General features: G+C 51.5%; 1 protein-coding gene across 5 annotated transcripts in view; it reads right to left on the bottom strand.

Moving 5' to 3' along the window:
- CUX2 (cut like homeobox 2) overlaps window positions 1–21,895 on the bottom strand; it is a 323,600-nt gene that overhangs the window by 46,637 nt on the left and 255,068 nt on the right. For 3 of the 5 annotated variants that reach the window (XM_054442119.2, XM_063647061.1, XM_054442123.1), the window contains exons 5-12: window positions 16,383–16,517; window positions 14,336–14,459; window positions 12,496–12,572; window positions 11,380–11,446; window positions 9,437–9,485; window positions 3,729–3,833; window positions 950–1,141; window positions 805–863 (exon numbers count right to left, since the gene is read on the bottom strand). In XM_054442119.2, the coding sequence (XP_054298094.1) occupies window positions 805–863; window positions 950–1,141; window positions 3,729–3,833; window positions 9,437–9,485; window positions 11,380–11,446; window positions 12,496–12,572; window positions 14,336–14,459; window positions 16,383–16,517 (808 nt within the window). Of the gene's footprint in view, window positions 1–792; window positions 864–949; window positions 1,142–3,728; window positions 3,834–9,436; window positions 9,486–11,379; window positions 11,447–12,495; window positions 12,573–14,335; window positions 14,460–16,382; window positions 16,518–21,895 lie in introns of all 5 variants that reach the window. The other 2 variants (XM_063647060.1, XM_063647062.1) reach the window with 1 other exon arrangement.

Below are 21,895 nucleotides of genomic sequence, written 5' to 3'. Positions count from 1 at the left end.
ATGAATCACCTCCCAGTTACCATGCCCATAATAAGTTCCCTTGTATGGTCTACAGGCAGCTTTTTTTTTCCTTTGAGACAGAGTCTCACTCTGTCACCCAGCCTGGAGTGCAGTGGTACGATCTCTGCCTCCCGGATTCAAGCGATTCTCCTGCCTCAGCCTCCCGAGTAGCTGGGACTACAGGTGAGCACCACCACACCTGGCTAATTTTTGTATTTTTAGTAGAGACGGGGTTTTGCCATGTTGGCCAGGCTGGTTTTGAACTCCTGACCTCAGGTGATCTGCCCGTACAGGCAGCTCTTGATGGAAAAGGACTGAAGATGGTTGAATTCCATTTTGTTTTTGAGACAGGGTCTCACTGTGTTGTCCAGCCTGGAGTGCAGTGGTGCCACCACAGCTCACTGCAGCCTTGACCTCTCAGGCTCAAACAATCCTCCCACATCAGCCTCCTGAGTGGCCAGATCAGCCTCCTGAGTGGCTGGGACTACAGCACGCACCACCACCACTCCTTGCTAATTAAAATTGTTTTTTTCTCACAGAGATGGGGTCTCCCCATTGTTGCCTAGGCTGGTCTCAAACTCCTGACCTCAAGCGATCCTCCTGCCTGGGCCTCCCAAAGTGTTGGGATTACAGGGATGAGCCACTGCACCCGGCCTGAGGATGGTTAAGGTTTGATATCCACAGTGTTAGTGGAGAGAAGAACAAATGGGGTTTAGTAGGAGGGAGGAAGATGATGAACTTTGCCAAGAGCTCCTGGCCAGGGAAGAGCGCTGGGGGTCTGTGGAGCCCTACCCCACATGGTACCTCAGCTCCGTTTTAATTTCCTCATAGTCAGACTGGGCCTGGAGCTTCTCTTCCAGCTTCTAGAAGAGCAAAGAAAGACGGTGAGGCTGGTCTGTGTGCTTCTGCATGGGGCTGCCTGCCCGCCTGCCTCCTCCCCAGGACCCACTTCTATGGCCTCGGACTTGGCCGTGAGCTGCCGCTCCAGGTCGGCGATCTGGTTGGCAGATGCCTCCTCCAGCTCCTGCAGCGAGCTCTGGAGGTGCTGCACGTCCTTCAGCAGCCGCAGGATCTCCCTGTCCTTGGAGGCCAGCGCAGCCTCCAGCCGAGGGCCCGAGCACAGAGCGAAGTTCACCTTATCCTGCAGGCAAAGGGGTCTTTGAGGGGCTGAGAGGTGAGGGACGGGGGTCCACAGGTCTGGCCTCCCCACCCCTGAATCCCAAGCAGAATGCAAATTTGTTGATCTGGATGATGGTATGGGGTGTGCTTGTGTTGAAAAATTCAAACTGCTGTATAATTATGACTTGTACACTTTTCCTTATGTATTAAGTTACACTTTGATTAAAAGATTTATTAAAAAAGAATAGCCATGACAAAAGGAAGTAGTCAGCTGGGGTTGGGGATTGGGCGCTCGCACCAGAGGAAACAGCATAGGTAAAAGTTTGAGTTTCTTTCTCAGGTCTGGCTCCTACTCCAGGGGGATGTCCCCATTCTAGGCAATAAGGGACCCTCAGGATTAGACTTGACACCTTGGTGCCACAGACCACGTTATGGGCGGCTCCTTCCTCCACCTAATTTGCTGATAGCCTCAAGACCCATGGCTTCTCCACATTTTAGGAAATGGCCCCTCTGTCCTGGATGAAGATGGAGAGGTTGCTGTTTGAGGAACCTGAAGTCAGGCTTAGTTACAAATAAATCTAAGAAACATTAAAAAAAAAAGACAAACAAACAAAAAGCCCCAACCCAACCCCAGCTTTCTTCCATGGAGATAAATGCCAATTAAAACAGGAAGCGGATGCCATTAATACATTAAATTAATTAGCATCGAGTGCCACTGTTGTGCTCAGAAAAGCACACTCCCCAAACCAGCAAAGTTCCCTGGGGCTGATTAGCACAGGCATTTGCCGGGTTCCATGGGGGTTAATTAAGAACCATTGGCAAATTCCTCTGAGGCATCCTCATGGGCTCTCACTCTCCATCTCTCTCCACACAGCCTCTCTCTCCTGTGTTCACTCTCTCTGTGTTATGCCGTCACCCAGGCACATGGACACACACAGAATCTCCTGGGAAACAGACACAGGCTGACACACAGGGACACACCTATAGCCATAGCACACACTAACACATGCACTTTCCCAAATATGCTGACACACACACACAAATACACACGCATCAAAGAGAGACACTCACAAGGACACATCATCACACACAACAGACACGCACGTGCTCAAAGAAGCCACATGCTCTCATGAGCAAAAACACCCCAGACACACCAAAGACACATTAATAATTATAACAGTAGCATCAAGTACTTAGTGAGCGTATACAATGACCCAAGCTCCATTTTAGGCACTTTACACATAATCCTTTTTTTTTCCAGAAACAGGTTCTTGCTGTGTTGCCCAGGCTGGACTCAAACTCCTGGGCTCAAGTGATCCTCCTGCCTCAGCCTCCTAAGTGGCTGGGACTACAGGCATGTGCCACCAAGCCTGACTCATGTAATCCTTTTAATAACCCTATAAAGTAGATGTTACTTGTACAGATGAGGAAACAGGCACAGTCAGATTAAGAATGCAGTCAGTTGCCCAAAGGTCACAAGTAGAGACACACATACACAGTAACACATTCATAGAGACTCATTCCAATATTCAAACAGAAAGAGAGACATAGACACCTGGGCCTGTATATGTGGGTGTCAGGTGAAGTGAAAATTATGCTCGCAAGTTCAGGTTCATGGATGGAGAGGGAAGTCACCCTGGAGCAGACCTGTTATTATGTAAGGAATCATGAATCTCACCCCTCGGTACGTAGAGATCTGGAAATAAGGCAGACCAATTCACATAATAAACCCAAGGCTCTCTGGGAGAGCCAGGATGGAGACTGCTAATATAGGACAGAAGGGTAGGTTGGGGTGGCCTTGATGAAAGTCTCTTGTCAAGAAATGACACTAGGACCCCAAAGAGGCACCAACCAGGAGGAAAGAGAAAGATGAATTGATTAATCAGGCCTAACACAAGAACCTCAGGGTTGATCACCGAAGACTGGCTCTTCACAGCATGCAGCTAGGGTGGGAAATCCCCCTAGAATCACCTGGCATGCTTTGGAAACCAATGGCTGAGTATAAATGTTAAATTTTATCTTGGTATGTGGCCCCACTGCAGTCCTGGTGATGACTGCCTATTGATATGTTGGCTGGCTCACACTCCTAAAAGTACCCAGTTTTGGGACTGAAAACCAGCAAGGGCATCACCATCCCAGGCATCCACCAAGCTGCTATGACCAGTGTTCAACAGCGACACCTGGTGGCCTCCACCAAAAGTGCACACTGTTGTATTGCCTCAAACTCCCTCTCCCCCATGTCTTTGCTGGTGCATCTGGAAATCAGAACCATCTTTGGTCTGAGGAAGTTCCTGGCATTCTTGGACAACTGGCGGGTAAGGGAGGCCTCCAAAGGAAGATACCGGAACTCCTGGTAATAAAGGGTATATGGAAACGTGGGCTTGAAAAGTAAAGAACTGTAGCTGTATTTTTATCCTCAGCTGGTGTAGCAGGTCATAGTGATTACGCTCACTGTATGCACAGAGACCCACACACATTCACACTCCCAGTTTCAAATGGATGCACGCAATCAACCACAAAGTGTCACCCACATGCTGAAACCTGCAAACTCAGCCATTCCCGATCTTTCCCTCTGCCCTCCCTGCTCACTTCCCCAACCCCATCCTTACCCCACTGGGCCCCTGGGGAGAGCAGCAAGCCAGGCGGATGGAGCTGTTGACAGAGGCCAGCTGTTCCCGGAGACTTTCCACCTCCCGCTGGGCAGCCTCAGCTCGCTGGGGAGAAGGGGACAGTGTGGGCAAGAGGTGAGCCCACTCTGCACTTCTGCCTTCTACCTGCACTGTTTCAGGCAGGGGTTGGGGAGGCAGACCTCCAAGGGCCTCAGGTCCTGCCTTCCTAGTTCTGGACCCTGTCCTGGAGCTATGAAGACCAGTCACAGAGCCCTGTCTGGGCTGGGGACAAGAAATAGCAGCCTCTGGGGTTACTCCTGAGCTGAGGGGACAGGAAGAAATGCCCCTCTGAGGAGGTTCTGGGTTCTCGTGGGGTGCCCGGGACCCCCAGAGGAGTCAGAACATTCCTGCTCTATGAAGGCAGGATGAGAGAGGCTGTCTGGGTGGGACTAGCAGGTTTTCACACATTTCTAGATACTTCTGTCTGCCACGTTAACTTCAGGCCTGGCTAGTCTGAAGGCAAGAGCTGTTCCAACACTTCTGCCACCTGGTACGGAATGAGTCCCAGACACAGCATCTGCAAAGGTGCTTTTCCAGGCCACAGGCTATTGCAGCCCCTGGGCAAGTCACTTCCTCTCCCTGGGTCTCAGTTTCTTTTCTTTTTTTTTTTTTTTTGGGATGGAGTCTCACTCTGTCACCCAGGCTGGAGTGCAGTGGCACAACCTTGGCTCACTGCAAGCTCCCCCTCCTGGGTTCACGAGATTTTCCTGCCTCAGCCTCCCAAGTAGCTGGGATTACAGGTGCACACCACCACACCCAGCTATTTTTTGTATTTTTAGTAGAGATGGGGTTTCACCATGTTGGCCAGGCTGGTCTTGAACTCCTGACCTCAGGTGATCTGCCCACTTCAGCCTCCCAAAGTGCTGGGATTACAGGAGTGAGCCATCGTGCCCAGCTCAGTTTCTCTTTTTGAAATGGGGGGCAATGAAAACATCTAACACAAAGAGGTTTTGAGTGGTTAAAATCAGAATGCAGCAGTTCACTCAACTGGGTCTATGGTGTATATATATATTATATATATTTTTTTGAGACAGGGCCTCAATCTGTCACCCAGGCTGGAGTGCAGTGGTGCAATCAGGGCTCACAGCAACCTCCAACTCCCGGGCTCAATTGATCCTCCCATCTCAGCCTCCTGAGTAACTGGGATTACAGGTGTGCACCACCATGACTGGTTAATTTTTGTAGTTTTAGTAGAGACGGGTTTTGCCATGTTGGCTAGGCTGGTCTTGAACTCCTGGGTTCAAGCAACCCACTTGCCTTGGCTTCCCAAAGTGCTGGGATTACAGGCATGAGCTATTGTGCCCAGTTGGTAGATTTCTTTTTCTTTTTCTTTTTTAAGACAGTCTTGCTTTGTTGCCCAGGCTGGAGTGCAGTGGCGCGATCTTGGCTCACTGCAACCTCCACCTCCTGGGTTCAAGCAATTCTCCTGCCTCAGCCTCCTGAGTAGCTGGGATTACAGGTGTGTGCCACCAGGTCTGTCTACTTTTTGTATTTTTAGTAGAGACGGGGTTTTTCCATGTTGGCCAGGCTGGTCTCTAACTCCTGGGCTCAAGCAATCCACCCACCTCGGCCTCCCAAAAGTGCTGGGATTACAGGCATGAGCCACCACACCCAGCTGGTAGATCTTAACTCTTCAAAAATTTCTACCTTGAAGGAAGCACTCAAATGTTAATACATTTAATCTTGTGGCTTTGGAGAGAAATCTGGGCTCACATTCTGACTTTGCAACTTTCCGGTTATGCGATCTTAGGCAAGAGGCTTCATCTTCCCAGCCTCGGTTTCCCTATTAATAAAATGGGGATTATAAAGGCAACTATCTCATAGGGTTGTTCTGCAAATGAAGTGGTTTGGCCAAATACAATTTGGTAGATATCTTTGCTTGGTGCCTGGCACATATAAATGCATCAATAATTGGTTAACTTTGTTAACATCATGAGGGTGTATTACTTGAGCCATTACTTAGAGAATTAAAAGAGCTGTGGCTATATTTTTGCCTTTGGCTGGTAATGCAGGTCATAGTGATTATGTTTAACTACATAATGACCTTGACAATCAGGATGCTATGCCCAATGTATGCATATTGAGACCCACACACATTCATGTTCACATTTGAATTTGTTATTTATTTATACGTATCTTGCCTTGTTCCAGACATAGTTCAAGTCAATTTTGTTTTAGGAAGAGTTTCCTGGTGTGTGGGACTGTAAAGGAAATATTTTTATGTTTCTGTACAGTTAGGGCACTCTGAGCATATCTGATTGAAAGTTGAGATCTGGACTAAAGGACAAGCCTTGAAAATTCAACTCATGGCTGATTAGCTACTGAGAACCCCAGAGGTTTCCTTCCCTGGAGGTTTATGTGTTTAGACATCAAGGGTAGGTGAGACCCACATCATGGAGACAGCCCCTGAACAGTAAAGCTGGGTTTTAAAGCAATTAGCTGGGGCTAGGCATGGTGGCTCATGCCTGTAATTCCAGGACTGTGAGAGGATTGCTTGAGACCATGAGTTTGAGACCAGCTTGGGCAACATAGCAAGGCACCATCTTGACAACAACAAGAAAAAATTACAGGTGTGGTGGTGTGAGCCTGTAGTCCTTGCTACTTGGGAGGATCCCTTGAGCCCAGCAGTTTGAGGCTGCAGTAAGCTAGGATCTTGCCACAGCACTCTAGTCTGGGTGATAGAGCTGGACCCTGTCTCTTGGAAAAGAAAAAAAAAAAAAGGTACTAGTCTTACCTCCCCCTCCAGAGATGTGTTTACATTCCAAAGGCTAATAGCCAGCATCCTTGTTTCTGTCCACATGACACTTGGGAGGTGGATTCTTTCCCTTCCTCTCTCAGAAGTTCCCTCTCCTACGTAACCACCTAGATTCAGAATTGGGGCGGTCCTCGCCTAGAGTACAAACTTAAGTACATGTGGGATGACAGCTGGTTCTCATTTTCTCACCCCAGGAGTAAGAATCAGGGCAAACTGGTGTGGTTATTATCCTGTAAGTAATAATATGGATCTGCTGTACCCCAGCATCCTCATTAAAATAGTATTAATAAACACAGAGATTAAAAACCTAATACAGTGACATTTATTTTCTTCTCTATACATCTCTATAATATGTGGGTTTTAGTTCTGGACTCAGGAGAAACATTATTAGAAGTGCTTCCTATTCCAAGTACTATAAGATGGCTTTTTTTTTTTTTTTTTTTTTTGAGATAGGGTCTCACTGTTGTCCAGGCTAGAGTGCAGTAGTGTGATCATAGCTCACTGCAGCCTCCATCTCCCTGGGCTCAGGTGATCCTCCCACCTCAGACTCCTGAGTAGCTGGGACTACAGGCGTACACCACCATGCCTGGATAGTTTTTAAATTTTTTGTAGAGATGGGGTCTCCCTATGTTTCCCAGGCTGGTCTTAAACTCCTGGGCTCAAGTGATCATCCCACCTCGGCCTCCCAGAGTGTTGGGATTAGAGGCATGAGCCATTGTGTGCAGTCTTGCCCGTTCTTATAAAGTTTTATTGGAATACAGCCATGCTCATTAACTTACATATTGTCTATGCTTTCATGCTATAATGGCAAAGTTGAAAATCTGTGTCAGAGACTGTATGGGTTGCACAGCTGAAAATATTTACTCTCTGACTCTTTACAGAAAGTTTGCCCTCCTCTGGGTTAGACGATGGTGCACCCTGCCGAGGAACACCACACAGCCGTAAAACAGAGGAGGAACTGCTTTCTATACTGATACGGAAGGAGCTCAAAGATACAGACAGGGAAAAAGTAAGGTTCACAATGGTATGCATAGTATATTATCATTTTGTTTTTAAAAGGGGTGGCTGGGCACAGCGGCTCACACCTCTAATCCCAGTGCTTTGGGAGGCCCAGAAGGGTGGACTGCTTGAGCTCAAGAGTTTGAGATCAGCCTGGACAACATGGCAAAAAAATCTCTACGAAACATATAAAAATTAGCCGGATGTGGTGGTATGTGCCTTAGTCCCAGCTACTTGAGGGGCTGAGGCAGGAGGATTGCTTGAGCCCCAGAGGTTGAGGCTGCAGTGAGCTGTGATCGCAGCAATGCACTCCAGACAGGATGACAAGGTGAAACCCTGCCTGTCTCAACAAAAAGAGGCCGTTGGTTAAAATAGATATATTCTGGGCAACATGGCGAAACCTCATCTCTACAAAAAAATACAAAAAATTAGCACGGTGTGGTGGCACACGCCTCTCTGTTCCCAGCTAACTGGCTACCTGGGAGGCTGAGGTGGGAGGATCACCTGAGCCGGGGAAGTCAAGGCTACAGTGAGCCATGATTGTGCCACTGCACTCCAGCCTGGGTGACAGAGTATGACCCTGTCCCCCTTGCCCCCCACAAAAAGATATATTCGTGGGCTTGTGAATGGATTGACCATCTCTGGAAGGAGAACCCAGGGGCTGGTAAGAGAGGCTGCTGCAGGGGGAGGAGAACTGGGAGGAGAGCTGGACTTTCCTAGACAGGCCCTTGTGTAGCTTCTTGAGTTCTGAACTACATGAATGCATTACCTATTCAAAAAATCATTCTAAAAAGGCTATGTAGCCTATACAAAATGGGGCTTACTTAATGATCATTTCAGAAAAATATGCTGGACCTAAGCTCAGGGAAGCCACTGCGGTCACCACCACCACTGTAACCCGGCCCTGTCTTTGGCGTTCCTGACCCTCCTAGGGGACACTGCTTCTATAGGGGTAGGGGCTCATAGAGTCTCAGCACTTCCAGCCCAGGCCTGCACCTTCTGGTGGCTTCCCAGGGACATAGAATCAGCCCTTTTATCCAAGTCTCCTCTGTAGAAGGGAGTGCCCCCACCCTGTGCCCATAGAGCCACACCTTGGGCCTCTGCCCCTGCTGAGCCTTCTACCTGGCTGACCTCCCTCAGGGGACAGCATCAGGACTCTGAAACCCAGCTTCAAAGTGTCTTCCAAGAGGCCCCTCTTAACTGCCCCTGGGGAAAATGACCTCTCTCCCTGCCACAGTGCGGGCCCGCAGACCTCAGGGTGGGTGGGCATCTTCTCCCACCCCACAGGCAGGAAGATGAGCCCAAGGACAGAGGGCTCGAGGCCCTGCTGGCCTCTCCTGGCCATGTCTCTGGCTGGTGGCACTGCAGGGAGCTGGGGGACAAACATGGTGGGCACGCAAGACTCCGGGCTGGAGCCCCCTGGCTGTGGCTGCTCTTCTTTTAAAGTCCTGCCTGACTCTGCCCACCAGATGGCAGCACGTCTGAGCCGGAGGAAGGCAGGATGCAGGAGCCCCACTTACAATCCATGCTTAGATACGCTGTCATTTATTCTTTGGGTCTTAGCTCCACACCCCTTCCTCTAGGACATCCTCCTGGACTCCCGCAGTCTGGGTCAGTGGCCCCTTCCTACCTGTTGCTGCTTGGAGCACTCTATTTCCAAGTGTGTCTGTCTGCATTCCCTACCCCAACCCCCACCCCGGGCCCACCCTGGGAGCTTGGAGAGGGCAGGGCTTGGGGCCCAGACTCCTCCTGCCTCCCTCACTTGGCATGCACGGGACCCACAGTTGAATAAATATTGATGAAGCTCAGTCCCTTCCTCCTCATCTGGCCCGAGACCCCCACCCCAGACAGAGGGAGCCTCTGGCACCCATGGGCGGGAACTGTGCCTCCTCACCTGATTAGCTTTCTCCAGGTTGGTCATGATCAGGCCGACTTCATCTGCCCTGAGACACAAAGATGAGGCCCTGAGGAAGGGCTTCCGGCGAGCTCCAGGCCCCCGCCCCTCCTAACACCCCCAGCCCCTGCCTGAGCCCAGGGGAGGGCTGAAGGCGCTCCCTTCCAGCCTTGCTACAGGAGAGAAATCGGGCTGGGGAGAAAAGAGCCTAGACTTTGAGGAAAAGGGAGTAGGGTGTCAGCACTGCACCTCTTCAGGGCAGCCTGGCCTCCCCTCTCCCTCAGGGGCCACTCTCTGAACTCCACCTCCAAGCCTGTGTCCTGGTGGTGCCTGGAATGCCCGTCCTCGAGAGAACGGCCCCCGGCTTTAAAACCCTGATCACAGTGCTCTCCTGGGAGGCCGCCCTGCACCGTCCCCAGTGGTCACTTGTTTACTGCGCTGCCCAGCCCCCTCCAGACTGCCAGCATGGAGGGAGTTGGGAGAGGCATCCCCTCTGTTAGCAGGGGGTGGGAGATGCAGGGGGCACATGGGGAGCATTTGGTGACTCAAGGCCACACACATGCTTCATGCATGCTTAGGGCCTTCCTTGGCTCAGGCTGTTCCTGCTGCCTGGAGCACCCTTCCCTGCTTTCTTCACATGGCCTCCTCATTCTGAAAGCCACCTCCAAGGAGTTCTCCCTGACTACCCTGGATAAAGGACCCACCCCTGCTTGTCATTCTCTTTTCCCATCCCCAGTTCTTCTCTTTGTAGCATTTGCCATGTGCCAAGAACAGTGCTGGACATACAGTGAGTGCTCAATATGTGTGAATGAACAAATGTATCACTGCACATCAGTTTTTGTCTCCTCTCCTTGACTGAGGACAGGGTCATGTTCTCACGTTTCCTCCAAGGACCCAGAACAGCACTGGATAAACAGTAGGTGCTCAATAAGTGTTTGCAGAATGAATGATTTCTTAAAGCCTAAAGAAACGCTTGAGTCCAGAGTAATTTAGGTGAATGCCTCTCAGCCCCTGAGGATTGGAGTGTGGAGCTGGGGAGCGGGGACAGTCCCAGGGGGCCACAGCAAAGGGGGAGGCCCCCACCACGCAGCCCCTCGCTCAGCCCAGGTCCCAGGACATTATTTATGGCTGTGGTGTGTGAGTGGCACAGCAAATGACAGCTGTGTGCCTTTGGGGGTGAGGAGCAGAGGTGCTTAATGAAATGGGGGCCTCCAGCTGAGAGTCAGAGGAAGGAGAAGAGTCAGAAAGAGGAGGCATGTCTGAGAGGTCAGAGGGAAGAGGCATGTCTGGAGAGACAGAGGGAGGATGTAAGTCCTGGAGATCAGAAGGAGGAGGCAAGTACTGGAGGGCCAGAGGGTGGAGGCGTGTCTGGGATGATCAGAAGGAGGAGGCGTGTTTGGGAGGGTCAGAGGGAGGAGGCGTGTCTGGGAGGGTCAGAGGGAGAAGGCCTGTCTGGGAGGGCCAGAGGGTGGAGGCATATCTGAGAGGGTCAGAGGGAGGAGGCAAGTACTGGAGGGTCAGAGGGAGGAGGCCTGTCTGGGAGGGTCAGAGGGAGAAGGCCTGAGAGGGCCAGAGGATGGAGGCAAGTACTGGAAGGTCAGAGGGAGGAGGCCTCTCTGGGAGGGCCAGAGGGTGGAGGCGTGTCTGGGAGGGTCAGAGGGAGGAGGCAAGCACTGGAGGGTCAGAGGGAGGAGGCGTGTCTGGGAGGGTCAGAGGGAGGAGGCAAGCACTGGAGGGTCAGAGGGAGGAGGCATGTCTGGGAGGGTCAGAGGGAGGAGGCAAGTACTGGAGGGTCAGAGGGAGGAGGCAAGTACTGGAGGGTCAGAGGGAGGAGGTGTATCTGGGAGGGTCAGAGAGAGGAGGCAAGTACTGGAGGGTCAGAAGGAGGAGGCCTGTCTGGGAGGGTCCAAAGGAGGAGGTACACCTCAGCAGGGCTCACTTACTTGGATGCTGCCTCCTCGTCGTATTTCCGCCGCAGCTCTAGCAGCTCTGCCTGCGTAGCCTTTAGCGCTGGGAGAAAGCAGAGGCAGGGTGAGGCCCCACCTCCGAATGGGAAGGGGCTGGGCCTCCCAGGGAGGTGGAGCCCACTCCTTCTGCGAAGCCCAGCAGGCAGAATGAGAGCTCCGGTCGTGAGGGAGATCTTTCTCTCAGTCAGAACTGGTGACAGGGAATGAATTGCCTGCTCCTAGAGGGGCTCAGGCTGGTAAGAGGGACGTGCAGTGGCTGGGGTGGGCAGTGCAGGGTGGATGAAGTGCTCTCCATGTGCCTAGGTAGCTCAGGGGACCCAGGCTGGGGTTGGGGGGTGGAGGCGTTGTGCTGTCTGCCCCATGACCTGGGGTATAAGCCCCCCAACACCCTTAAGTCATTTCAGGACCTGGGCAGGACCATCCATCCATGGGCTCAACCACCCCGAGGTTCCAAGCTGGCAGGCCGGAAGACAGGGAAGATCCACACAATGAACAGATTCATGTGTTACAACGAATGGGCGTTTTTGATACAACTCCAAATTTCTAATTTCTCTGGGAAAATGGAAGGGCCTGGCCACAGGGGACCATATGGTAGCGCCTGGCTGGTACTAAGCAGTGGCTGTCTCTTTAGATGAGGCCTCATTTCTCCAGTTTGCCCCAGACCTCACCCCTCCCCAATGCCTCCCCTAAGTCGGCGGCTTTGTAGCGTTTTGGCCCCTGCAGGGGTTGTATTAAATTAATTAATTAATTAGAGACAGGGTCTTGCCATGTTGCCCAGGCTGGTCTCGAACTTTGGGGTTCAAGCGACCCTCCCACTTCAGCCTCCCAAAGTGCCAGGATTACAAGTGTGAGCCACCACGCCTGGCCATCACCTGAATTAATTCTGTCTCAAATCCTCTTTCCACAGCAATGTGGCTTCTGGGGCATAGAGGCTCGGCCCCCCACTGGGTAAGATTCTTCTTCCCCCACTGGGTAAGATATTCTTGATTCTAAAACACCTGGATGTGGCAGACCCCAAGCCATGACCCCTCGTTGACAGCATTACTGTCCCCTCCCAGTCCTCCCTCTGGGCCACATGGTGCCGACACATACCTGAATGTAGGACTTTGATTTTCTCCTCTGCCTCCCCCAGTCTGGCCGCCAAAGTGATCTGTACTTCTTGAAGGCCCCTGCGGAGAGACGAGGCCTGCTTGTGCTGGCTGCAGGGACAGGCCTTGCCTGGGGCCCCCGAGTCAAGCCCCATCTTGCTTCCTAACCCTTGCCCACTCCCTGTAACCCGCAGCTCTGTCTTTCTGCAAGTCCTTAGACACGACGTTCAGGCACCTGTCTGTCCTGCTGCTCCACTGCCTATGTGGACCTGTCATGGCTTCCCCTGTTAGCTTCTGCCAGGATTTTTAGCGGCAAAAATTTACAGTAGCAAGCAACCTTTCCAGTCCTCAGTTTCCTTATTTTTAAAATGGGGTTTCTGATAGCGTCTGCCTCAGGGGGTGCTGTGAAGCATGCTCAGTGGTGTGCTCAGCCCCTAATAGTTCCGCAATATTGTGAGTTACTTATATTGTCCTGGGGGAGGAACAATTCCTCTGTTTTCTTTTCTTTTTTTTGAGATGGAGTCTCGCTCTGTCGCCCAGGCTGGAGTGCAGTGACCCAATCTCGGCTCACTGCAACCTCCGCCTCCCGGGTTCAAGCAATTCTCCCGCCTAAGCCTCCTGAGGACCTGGGATTGCAGGCGCCCGCCACCACACACAGCTTAATTTTTGTAATTTTAGTAGAGACAGGGTTTCACCATGTTGGTCAGGCTGGTCTCAAACTGCCGACCTCAAGTGATCCACCTGCCTCAGTCTCTCAAAGTGCTGGGATTACAGGCATGAGCCACCATGCCCGGCCCGTTTGCCTTTGTTTTTTTTTTTTTTTTTTTTTAAAGATAGGGTCTTGCTCTGTTGCCCAGGCTGGAGTGCAGTGGTGCAATCATGGCTCACTACGCCTCGACCACCTGGGCTCAAGTGATCCTCTGCTCTGCCTCAGCCTCACATGTAGCTGGGACCACAGGTGCACGCCACCATGCTTGGCTAATTAAAAAAAAAAATGTGCATATATATATGGGCACATGGACTCACACCTGTAATCCCAGCACTTTGGGAGGCCAAGGCAGGAGGATCACTTGAGGTCAGGATTTTGATACTATCCTGGCCAACTTGGTGAAATCCTGTCTTTGCTAAAAATAAAAAAATTAGCCAGGTGTGGTAGTGCACACCTGTAATCCCAGCTATTCGGGAGGCTGAGGCAGGAGAATTGCTTAAACCCGGAAGGTGGAGTTTGCAGTGAGCCAAGATTGCACCACTGCACTCCAGCTCTGTAGCCCAGGCTGGTCTTGAACTCTTGGCCTCAAGCAATCCTCCTGCCTCGGCTTCCCAAAGTGTCAGGATTACAGGCTGCAGTGGGCTATAATTGTGCCTTTGCACTCCAGCCTGAGTGACAGAGCAAGATCCCATCTCTAAAACATTATAATTATTGTAAAATAAAATTTAAAAAGATTGCAGCACCAACTCCTGCTCTACCAATTTTGTACCTGGCAGCTCCCACAACTGCATAAGCTAAGTCCTAGGAATACATGTCTTAATCATTTAAAAAATCCTACCAGTTCAGTTTCTCTAGAGAATGCTGAGGAATGGATCACCCTTAGCCCCATTTGTGAGGTAGGGAAATTGAGGCTCAGAGGATGATGTGACTTGCCCAGGGCTGGCCACTGAGTTCCTGCGGTGGAACTTGAACCCAGATCCAGCTGGAGTCCAAAGCCCTCGGCCCTTTCTCATCTCGGTCTCCAGCCTGCATCTGGATTCTGGTAGGAGACTTTCCCTGTCCACAACCCAGCCAGGTGGGGCAGCAGGAGCCCTGCCCATTCCTTCCTCCCTCCCACCCACCCTCTCTTCCTCACTTTTGTTTTTCCGCCTCATTTCTCTGCAGCAAGGTTTCTGTCAGGAGGGCTTTCCCGGGAATGCCTGGGAGGCGGCTTCCCTCGGTCAGCGTGGGCCCGGCAGGCGACGTCCCCTCTCTCTGCTCTGCAGGGAGAAAAAGAGGGAAAACCCCCATTGCCAAGAGAGCAACGTGACAGCCAGAGCCGCTTTCTGTAAACCGGATCGATCATCGATTGCGATCAATTTCCCAAACTTGGGCCTTGGAGAGAGCGCAGCTGTGGGGCCCTGCGGGCCGCATGTCCTCAGCACACAGGTCATTTCCACTGTGGCACCAGTGTCAGCACACGCAGACCTTCTTTTGCCTGCTCATGCCTCCGCGGCCTGCTTTATTATACTTTTAAAATTGTAGTAAAATATACATCACATAAAATTCACTTTTTTTTTTTTTTTGAGACGGGGTCTTGCTCTGTTGCCCAGGCTGGACTGCGAGTGCAGTGGCACAATCTCAGCTCACTGCAGCCTCTGCCTCCTGGGTTCAAGCGATTCTTCTGCCTCAGCCTCCCGAGTACCTGGAATTATAGGTGCCTGCCACCACGCTCGGCTAATTTTTGTATGTTTAGTAGAGATGGGGTTTTACCATGTTGTCCAGGCTGGTCTTGAACTCCTGACCTCAAGTGATCTGCCCGTCTTGGCCTCCCAAAGTGCTGGGATTAGAGGCGTGAGCCAATGCACATGGCCAAAATTCACTATTTTAACCACCATTTTGCAGTGACATTTAGTATATTCACAATTTTGTGAAGCCATCACCACTAATTCCAGAACACTGTCACTGCCCCAAAAGGAAACCCCTCATACCCATTAAACAACTCCCCATTCCCCTTCCTCCAGCCCTAGGCAACGACCAATCTCCTTTCTGTCTCTACGGATTTGCCTGTTTTGACATTTCACACCAACAGAATGGTACATTATGTGGCCTTTCCTGTCTGGCATCTTCCACTCAGCACCATGTTTTCTTTTTATTTATTTTTTGAGACGGAGTCTTGCTCTGTCACCCAGACTGGAGTGCAGTGGCATGATCTTGGCTCACTGCAACCTCTGCCTCCCAGGTTCAGGCAATTCTCCTGCCTAAGCCTCCCAAGTAGCTGGGATTACAGGTGTGAGCCACCACACCCAGTGAATTTTTGTATTTTTAGTAGAGACAGGGTTTCACCATGTTGGTCAGGCTGGTCTGGAACTCCCGACCTTGTGATCCACCCACCTTGGCTTCCCAAAGTGCTGGGATTACAGGCGTGGGCCACTGCGCTCGGCCAGCACCATGTTTTCAAAATTCATCCATGTTGTAGCATGGATCAGTGCTTCCTTCCTTTTCATGGGCGAGTAATATTCCATTCTATGGATATTTTGTTTGTTCATTCAGCTGTTGAAAGCCACTTGAGTTGTTTCTGCTTTTGCTGTTACGAGTAACGCTGCCATGTACGTTTGTGTACACTGTTTTGAGCCCATGTTTTCAATTCTCTGGGGTCCACACCTAGCCATGGCGCTGCCAGGTCATGTGGTGAGCCTATGTTTTACTTACTGATGGATAGCCAGACCATTTTCCCCTCCCTACTGTGGAGGGCGCACATGTGGACACTCAGCCATCACTGGCCTCACCTGCATCATGTCCACCTCGGCAAGCCCTCATCCCAGGGCTTGGTGGGTGCTTTTGGTGCTGAATTCATCACTGGGGCAGAGGGTGCTTTGGGGCTGGCCATGGAGGGTGGGAACCTGAACGGGTCTCTTGACTTTTCTCTCCACCTGCCACACTATGAGTCTTACTAATTTGTTCACTGACAGTCTCACTTTCTAGAAGATCATCACCACACAGGCAGGATTTTTCTCTTTTACTCCCAACTGCATTTCCAGTGCCAGGATCAATATACACCCAGGAACTAGATGGTTACCAAAGGCCTTCACCTGCCCAGTTCCCTGCCCCAGCCACCCCGCAACAAGGCTGGCTGAGTTTGGCTCTGAAGATCTGCAGCCTGGTTGTTTATTGTAGACGCTCCGAGAAGGCCTTATCAGTACCTTTGGGGCTGAGGAGCTCGGGGTTCCTCTTCCACGAAGTGTGGAGGTCTCGCCGGGGCTGCCCACTGGGGTCAAAGCTGGGGGGCTGCAGTCTGTCGTCTAGGCTGCGCGCCGCCTCAAACACAGGCACGGGGTCTGTGCAGGGAGAGAAAGACAGGGATGGTGAGGGCCTGATGGATAGGGACACCCGGGCTGTGGGTGCAGGGCCTGGCAGGTCCCACAGGAGCCACTGGAGTCACCCCGCTGGCTTACAGGAAGTAGCATGGACTTTCTGCTCTACAAGGGAGCAGGCTTGTCCAGGTACTTGTTCAGGGGAGCACCTGCTATCTCCAGGGTGTGGGTATTCCTGCCCAGCTGGGAATAATACTAACGATAATAATAGTCGGCCAGGCCGGGTGCAGTGGCTCATGCCTGTAACCCCAGCACTTTGGGAGGCTAAGGTAGGCGGATCATTTGAGGTCAGGAGTTCAAGACCAGCCTGACCAACACGGTGAAACCCCGTCTCTGCTAAAAATACAAAAAAATTAGCCGGGCATGGTGGCGCATGCTTGTAGTCCCAGCTATTCGGGAGGCTGAAGCAGGAGAATCGCTTGAACCCAGGAGGTGGAGATTACAGTGAGCTGAGATCATGCCACTGCACTCCAGCCTGGGCGATAGAGCAAGACTCCGTCTCAAAAAAAAAAAAAAAAAAAAAAAAAAAGGTTGGCTGAGTGCAGTGGCTAACGCCTGTAATCCCAGCAATTTGGGAGGCCGAGGTGGGAGGATCACTTGGGCCCAGGAGTTCAACACCAGCCTGGGCAGCATGGCAAGATCTCATCTCTGCAAAAAGATTTAAAAAATAGTCTGGGCGCAGTGGCTCATGCCTGTAATCCCAGTACTTTGGGAGGCCGTGGCGGGTGGATCACCTGAGGTCAGGAGTTCGAGACCAACCTGACCAATATGGTGAAACCCCGTTGCTGGTAAAAATACAAAAATTAGCTAGGTGTGGTGGTGGGCACCTGTAATCCCAGCTACTTGGGAGGCTGAGGCAGAGGAATCACTGGAACCCGGGAAACAGAGGTTGCAGTGAGCTGAGATGGCACCACTGCACTCTAGCCTGGGGGACAGAGTAAGGCTCTGTCTCAAAATAAAATAAAATAAAATAAAATAAAATAAAATAAAATATAATTAGCTGGGCATGGTGGCACATGCCTGTAGTCCCAGTTACTCAGAAGGCTGAGGTGGGAGGATCACTTGAGCCTGGGAGGTCGAGGCTGCAGAGAGTGGAGACTGCATCACTGTACCCCAGCCTCAGCAACAGAGTGAGATTCTGTTCAAGTGATCCTGCCTCAGCCTCCCGAGTGGCTGGGATCAAGGGTGTGCACCGCGATGCCCAGCTAATTTTTGTATTTTCTTGTAGAGACAAGTCTCACCATGTTGCCCTGGCTTCATTGCATTTTCTTGATTTTATGACACCATCTGTGGCACTTTGAGACTGTGCCTTGCAGACCTCCAACTACAGTGAGGGGCACTGAGCAAGGATCTGGCTGCTGCTCTGAGATCCATCACTCTGAGGCCAACCTTCCCATGGCCTCCGCTGACCATGCCTGTGTGCAGCGGGGATACCGAGGTGGGACTGCTCTGAGGGTTGACTTTGGAGTGATGACGCCCCCATGGCCTCGCCCAGCACTTCTGTAGCTGTGTGGGGGTCTAGATGCTCCCAGGCAGCTGCCCCACCTCTCTGCGAGCTCTCGCAGCCTTCCCGCTCCCTGCATTCCTATTTTGCACCAACATCCTCTCCCATGTAATCCTTGGTGTGCTTCTCGGTGGACCTGGTGACACCATCATTTGTGACACACGTTGTTGGTTAATGGCTTTTTCGGGGGCAAAACACACATCTAGATGTAAGATGTCCACCAATTTCCCAATCACTCAAAGGTGAGGAACGTGCAGGTCCTTCTGCCTGGAATTCGGTTCCCTCTCCCAGCCCTTCACACCGTAAGCACATCCGCTTCCTTACACTCTGGAGTCCTGCCTCACTTCTTCCAGGACGCTTTCCCCAAGTCCCCATCTAGGGCAGGGACTAAGAAACGTGGATCATCTCAGAGGTGTGTTGGCACCTTCCAGGCTACAAAACCCATGCACAGGACTGGCTTGCCAGCATCCTCACGACATCCCCTGGAGGCTGGCTTGGATCCAAGGCATTTTCACAGATGAGGAAACTGAGGCTCAGAGAAACCAGGTGACTTGCTGAAAGGTAGATGTGAGACTCGAATCTGGGGTCTCTTGCCTTGATATCACAAAGGCCTCCTGTCCTAGTGCCTGCTCTTGACAGCCCCAGCAGGTGCAGATGGTGTCCATGGCACCCAGGAAAGCCAGGGTCCTGGATATAGACCAAGGGGCCTAGTCTGGTTCAGTTCTTTCTAATGCATGGAAGCCCTTTCTCTTCCTGGTCCCTCCCCCAGAATTTTCTTTTTTCCTTTTTTCTTTTTTTGAGACAGAGTATGGCTCTGTTGCCCAGGCTGGAGTGCAGTGGCGTGATCTCAGCTCACTGCAGTCTCTGCCTCCTGTGTTCAAGCTATGCTCCTGACTCAGCCTCCCGAGTAGCTGGGATTCCAGGTTTGTGCGACCACGCCTGGGTAATTTTTTTTTTTTTTTTTTTTTTTTTTGAGATGGAGTCTTGTGCTGTTGCCCAGGCTGGAGTGCAGTGGCACTATCTTGGCTCACTGTAACCTCCGCCTCCTGGGTTCAAGCAACATTCCTGCCTCAGCCTCCTGAGTAGCTGAGATTACAGATGCATGTCATCACACCCAGCTAATTTTTATATTTTTGGTAGAGATGGGGTTTCACCATGTTGGCCAAACTGGTCTTGAACTCCTGACCTCAGGTGATCCACCCACCTTGGCCTCTGAAAGTGCTGGGATTACAGGCACGAGCTACTGCGCCCGGCCAAATTTTTGTATTTTTAATAGAGTTGGGGTTTCACCATGTTGGTCAGGCTGGTCTCGAACTCCTGCCTTGGCCTCCCAAAGTGCTGGGATTATAGGCGTGAGTTATCGTGCCTGGCCACTCCCCCAGATTTTTCTGCCAGCATCTGCTTGGCCCTTGCTCTCTGCTGGGAAACAGAGGGATCAAGAGCATGGACTTCAAGGTGAGGTATCCCTGGAGTCTGCTAATCTATACTTGCTTCTTGGGATTGCTGTGTGACTTTAGCAAATGACTCTACCTCTCTGTACCTCACCATAAATGTAGCAACCTCATGGGGCTGTGGTAAGGATGCATGTAAAATGCTCCACATGGCACCAGATACTTGGTCAGCTCAGAGTAAGCAGAAGCCCTCACTTCTTTCTGAGCTCCAGTCACATTGGCTTCTTCTTCCCTTTCCACCTCAGACCCTTTGCACGAGAACCTTTGCCAGGAACACCCTCCCCTGACCTACCCCTTTCAGCTAGTAAACACTTGCTTGCCTTCCATAGTACAACTCAAATGTCACTTCTTCCAGGAAGCCCTCCTCAACTAACCTGTCCTCTGATATGAACTGCCTGCACCCTTTCTTCATGGCACCCACTGCAGTTCTAATGCATGTTTATTTGCAGGTTCACCTAATTAACACCCACTGGACTGCAAACTCGACAAGGGAAGGCCAGACTGCATCTGTTTTTGCACCCCTTTCCACCCCCACGCTGCTGGAATTCTTCTACCTACCATGAAGTATGACCCACAGTCCAACCCAATAAAGATCTGCTGATGGAAGAAACGGAGCAGTGCCTGTACACGGGGCCTTCAGGTCTGGCTGGAACAAGGCGGCTTCCCTGTTTTACTCTGCTGTGGCCTGTTTGTTTAGGTGGCAGGGGCTTGGACAATGGGCGTCCATGCCGAGGTAAGCAGGTGCGCGGGAAGGCGGTGGTGGCTTTCGTCTGCCGGCAGCCCCCACGCCCCGTCATTAGGCAGGGCCTGCGCAGCAGGGTATGCCATTATGTCTCCCCGGGCTGATGTAATTATACATTGACATAATTAACCCAGCAAGCGCATTAGGCAGGCCAGCTAAAAATTCATCTATAATTATTTGTTGTGTGCATGCTAATGAGTCCATCTGCACTGCCTTTGTACAACACGAACAAATTAATTTACAAGTCTGGATTTTTTAATAAGTTCAAGGAAACGCTTCCTATTGTGTCCTGGTTTTTGAGACAGGAGGAAAAAAGGCGACGAGCACTTGCCAGGGTCAGGGAAGTTAGACAAACACAAGACGGTGCGGTGCCAAGCGGACTGTGCGGGGCCATGGAGGGCTTGCTCAGGTTCCAAGGAGGGGGAGGATCCGGCTCGTGGCCCAGGGGCCCTGCTGGCCATAAGCCCACTGAGCCGAACGACTATACTTGGTGATAAAGGATGTCTGTCACTCACCCTGTCCGCAGGGATTAGGTATTGACGTTTCGTTCTACGCTGAGGCCCTCTGGGTCATTCCTTGCTGGCTGTGTGCTCTGTCTGGGGGAGGCTGGCCTCAGGTGGCTCCTCAGAGAGGTTGGTGGGAACAGGGGCTGGTTGGACCTTTGATTCAGGTCCATAGATCTCAAAGCTGTCTTTTTGCCTTCCTTTGCAGGTACAGTGTAAAACAGTCATTAAGCTCACAAAATCCAAAGTCCAGCTCAGGGTCCAGATCCCATGGGGCCTGGAGCCTCAGTTTCTCCACTTATAAACTGGAAACTTCCTAATTCCCAGGAATTATTATTATTATTTAGAGACAAGGTCTTGCTCTGTTGCCCAGGCTGGAGTGCCATGGCTCGATCTTGGCTCACTGCAACTCTGCCTCCTGGGTTCAAGCGATTCTCCTGCCTTAGCCTCCCGAGTAGCTGGGACTACAGCTACCACAATGCCAGGCTAATTTTTGTATCTTCAGTAGAGATGGGGTTTCATCATGTTGGCCAGGCTGGTCTCAAACTCCCAATCTCAGGTGATCCGCCTGCCTTGGCCTCCCAACGTGCTAGAATTACAGGCATGAGCCACTGCGCCTGGCCACTAATTTTTTAATTTTTGTAGAGATGGGGTCTTGCTATGTTGCCCAGACTGGTCTCAAACCCCTGCCTAAAGTGATCCTCCTGCCTTGGCTTCCTAGGCTTGCTAGGATTACAGGTGTGAGCCACCACACCTGGCCTTCCCAGGAATTCTTATTGGGAAGATTTTAAAAAGATATTGAGAGAGGCAGTAGTGATTTAGGGATCGGGTGTCAGCTCCTACTGCAACTTCCTCATCTGTAAAATGGGGGTGCACGTGTAGGGTAGTTAAGGACTCGGGGAGAGACGGTGTGCAGAGAATTGCATAGTGCCAGGCACAGGGTGGGGCTTGCTAGGTGTTGTCTGCTTTCATCACCCCTAGACAAGGCAGCACACCAGGTGCTGGCATTCTGGGCGCTGGCTGTCTGGGCAGATATGCTCTGTGGAACTCGGGACAGGGTATGGCTTCACCTGTTTGCATCAGTCCCCCAGAGACCCAGAATCTAATAATCCTGCTTTGAGCTAACTCTACTCTGAGACCCA

Source organism: Pongo pygmaeus, chromosome 10 (assembly GCF_028885625.2).
Source record: "Pongo pygmaeus isolate AG05252 chromosome 10, NHGRI_mPonPyg2-v2.0_pri, whole genome shotgun sequence".
NCBI lineage: Eukaryota > Metazoa > Chordata > Mammalia > Primates > Hominidae > Pongo > Pongo pygmaeus.
The sequence above is the reverse complement of the archived record's forward strand: the minus strand, read 5'-3'. Positions and strand labels throughout refer to the sequence as shown.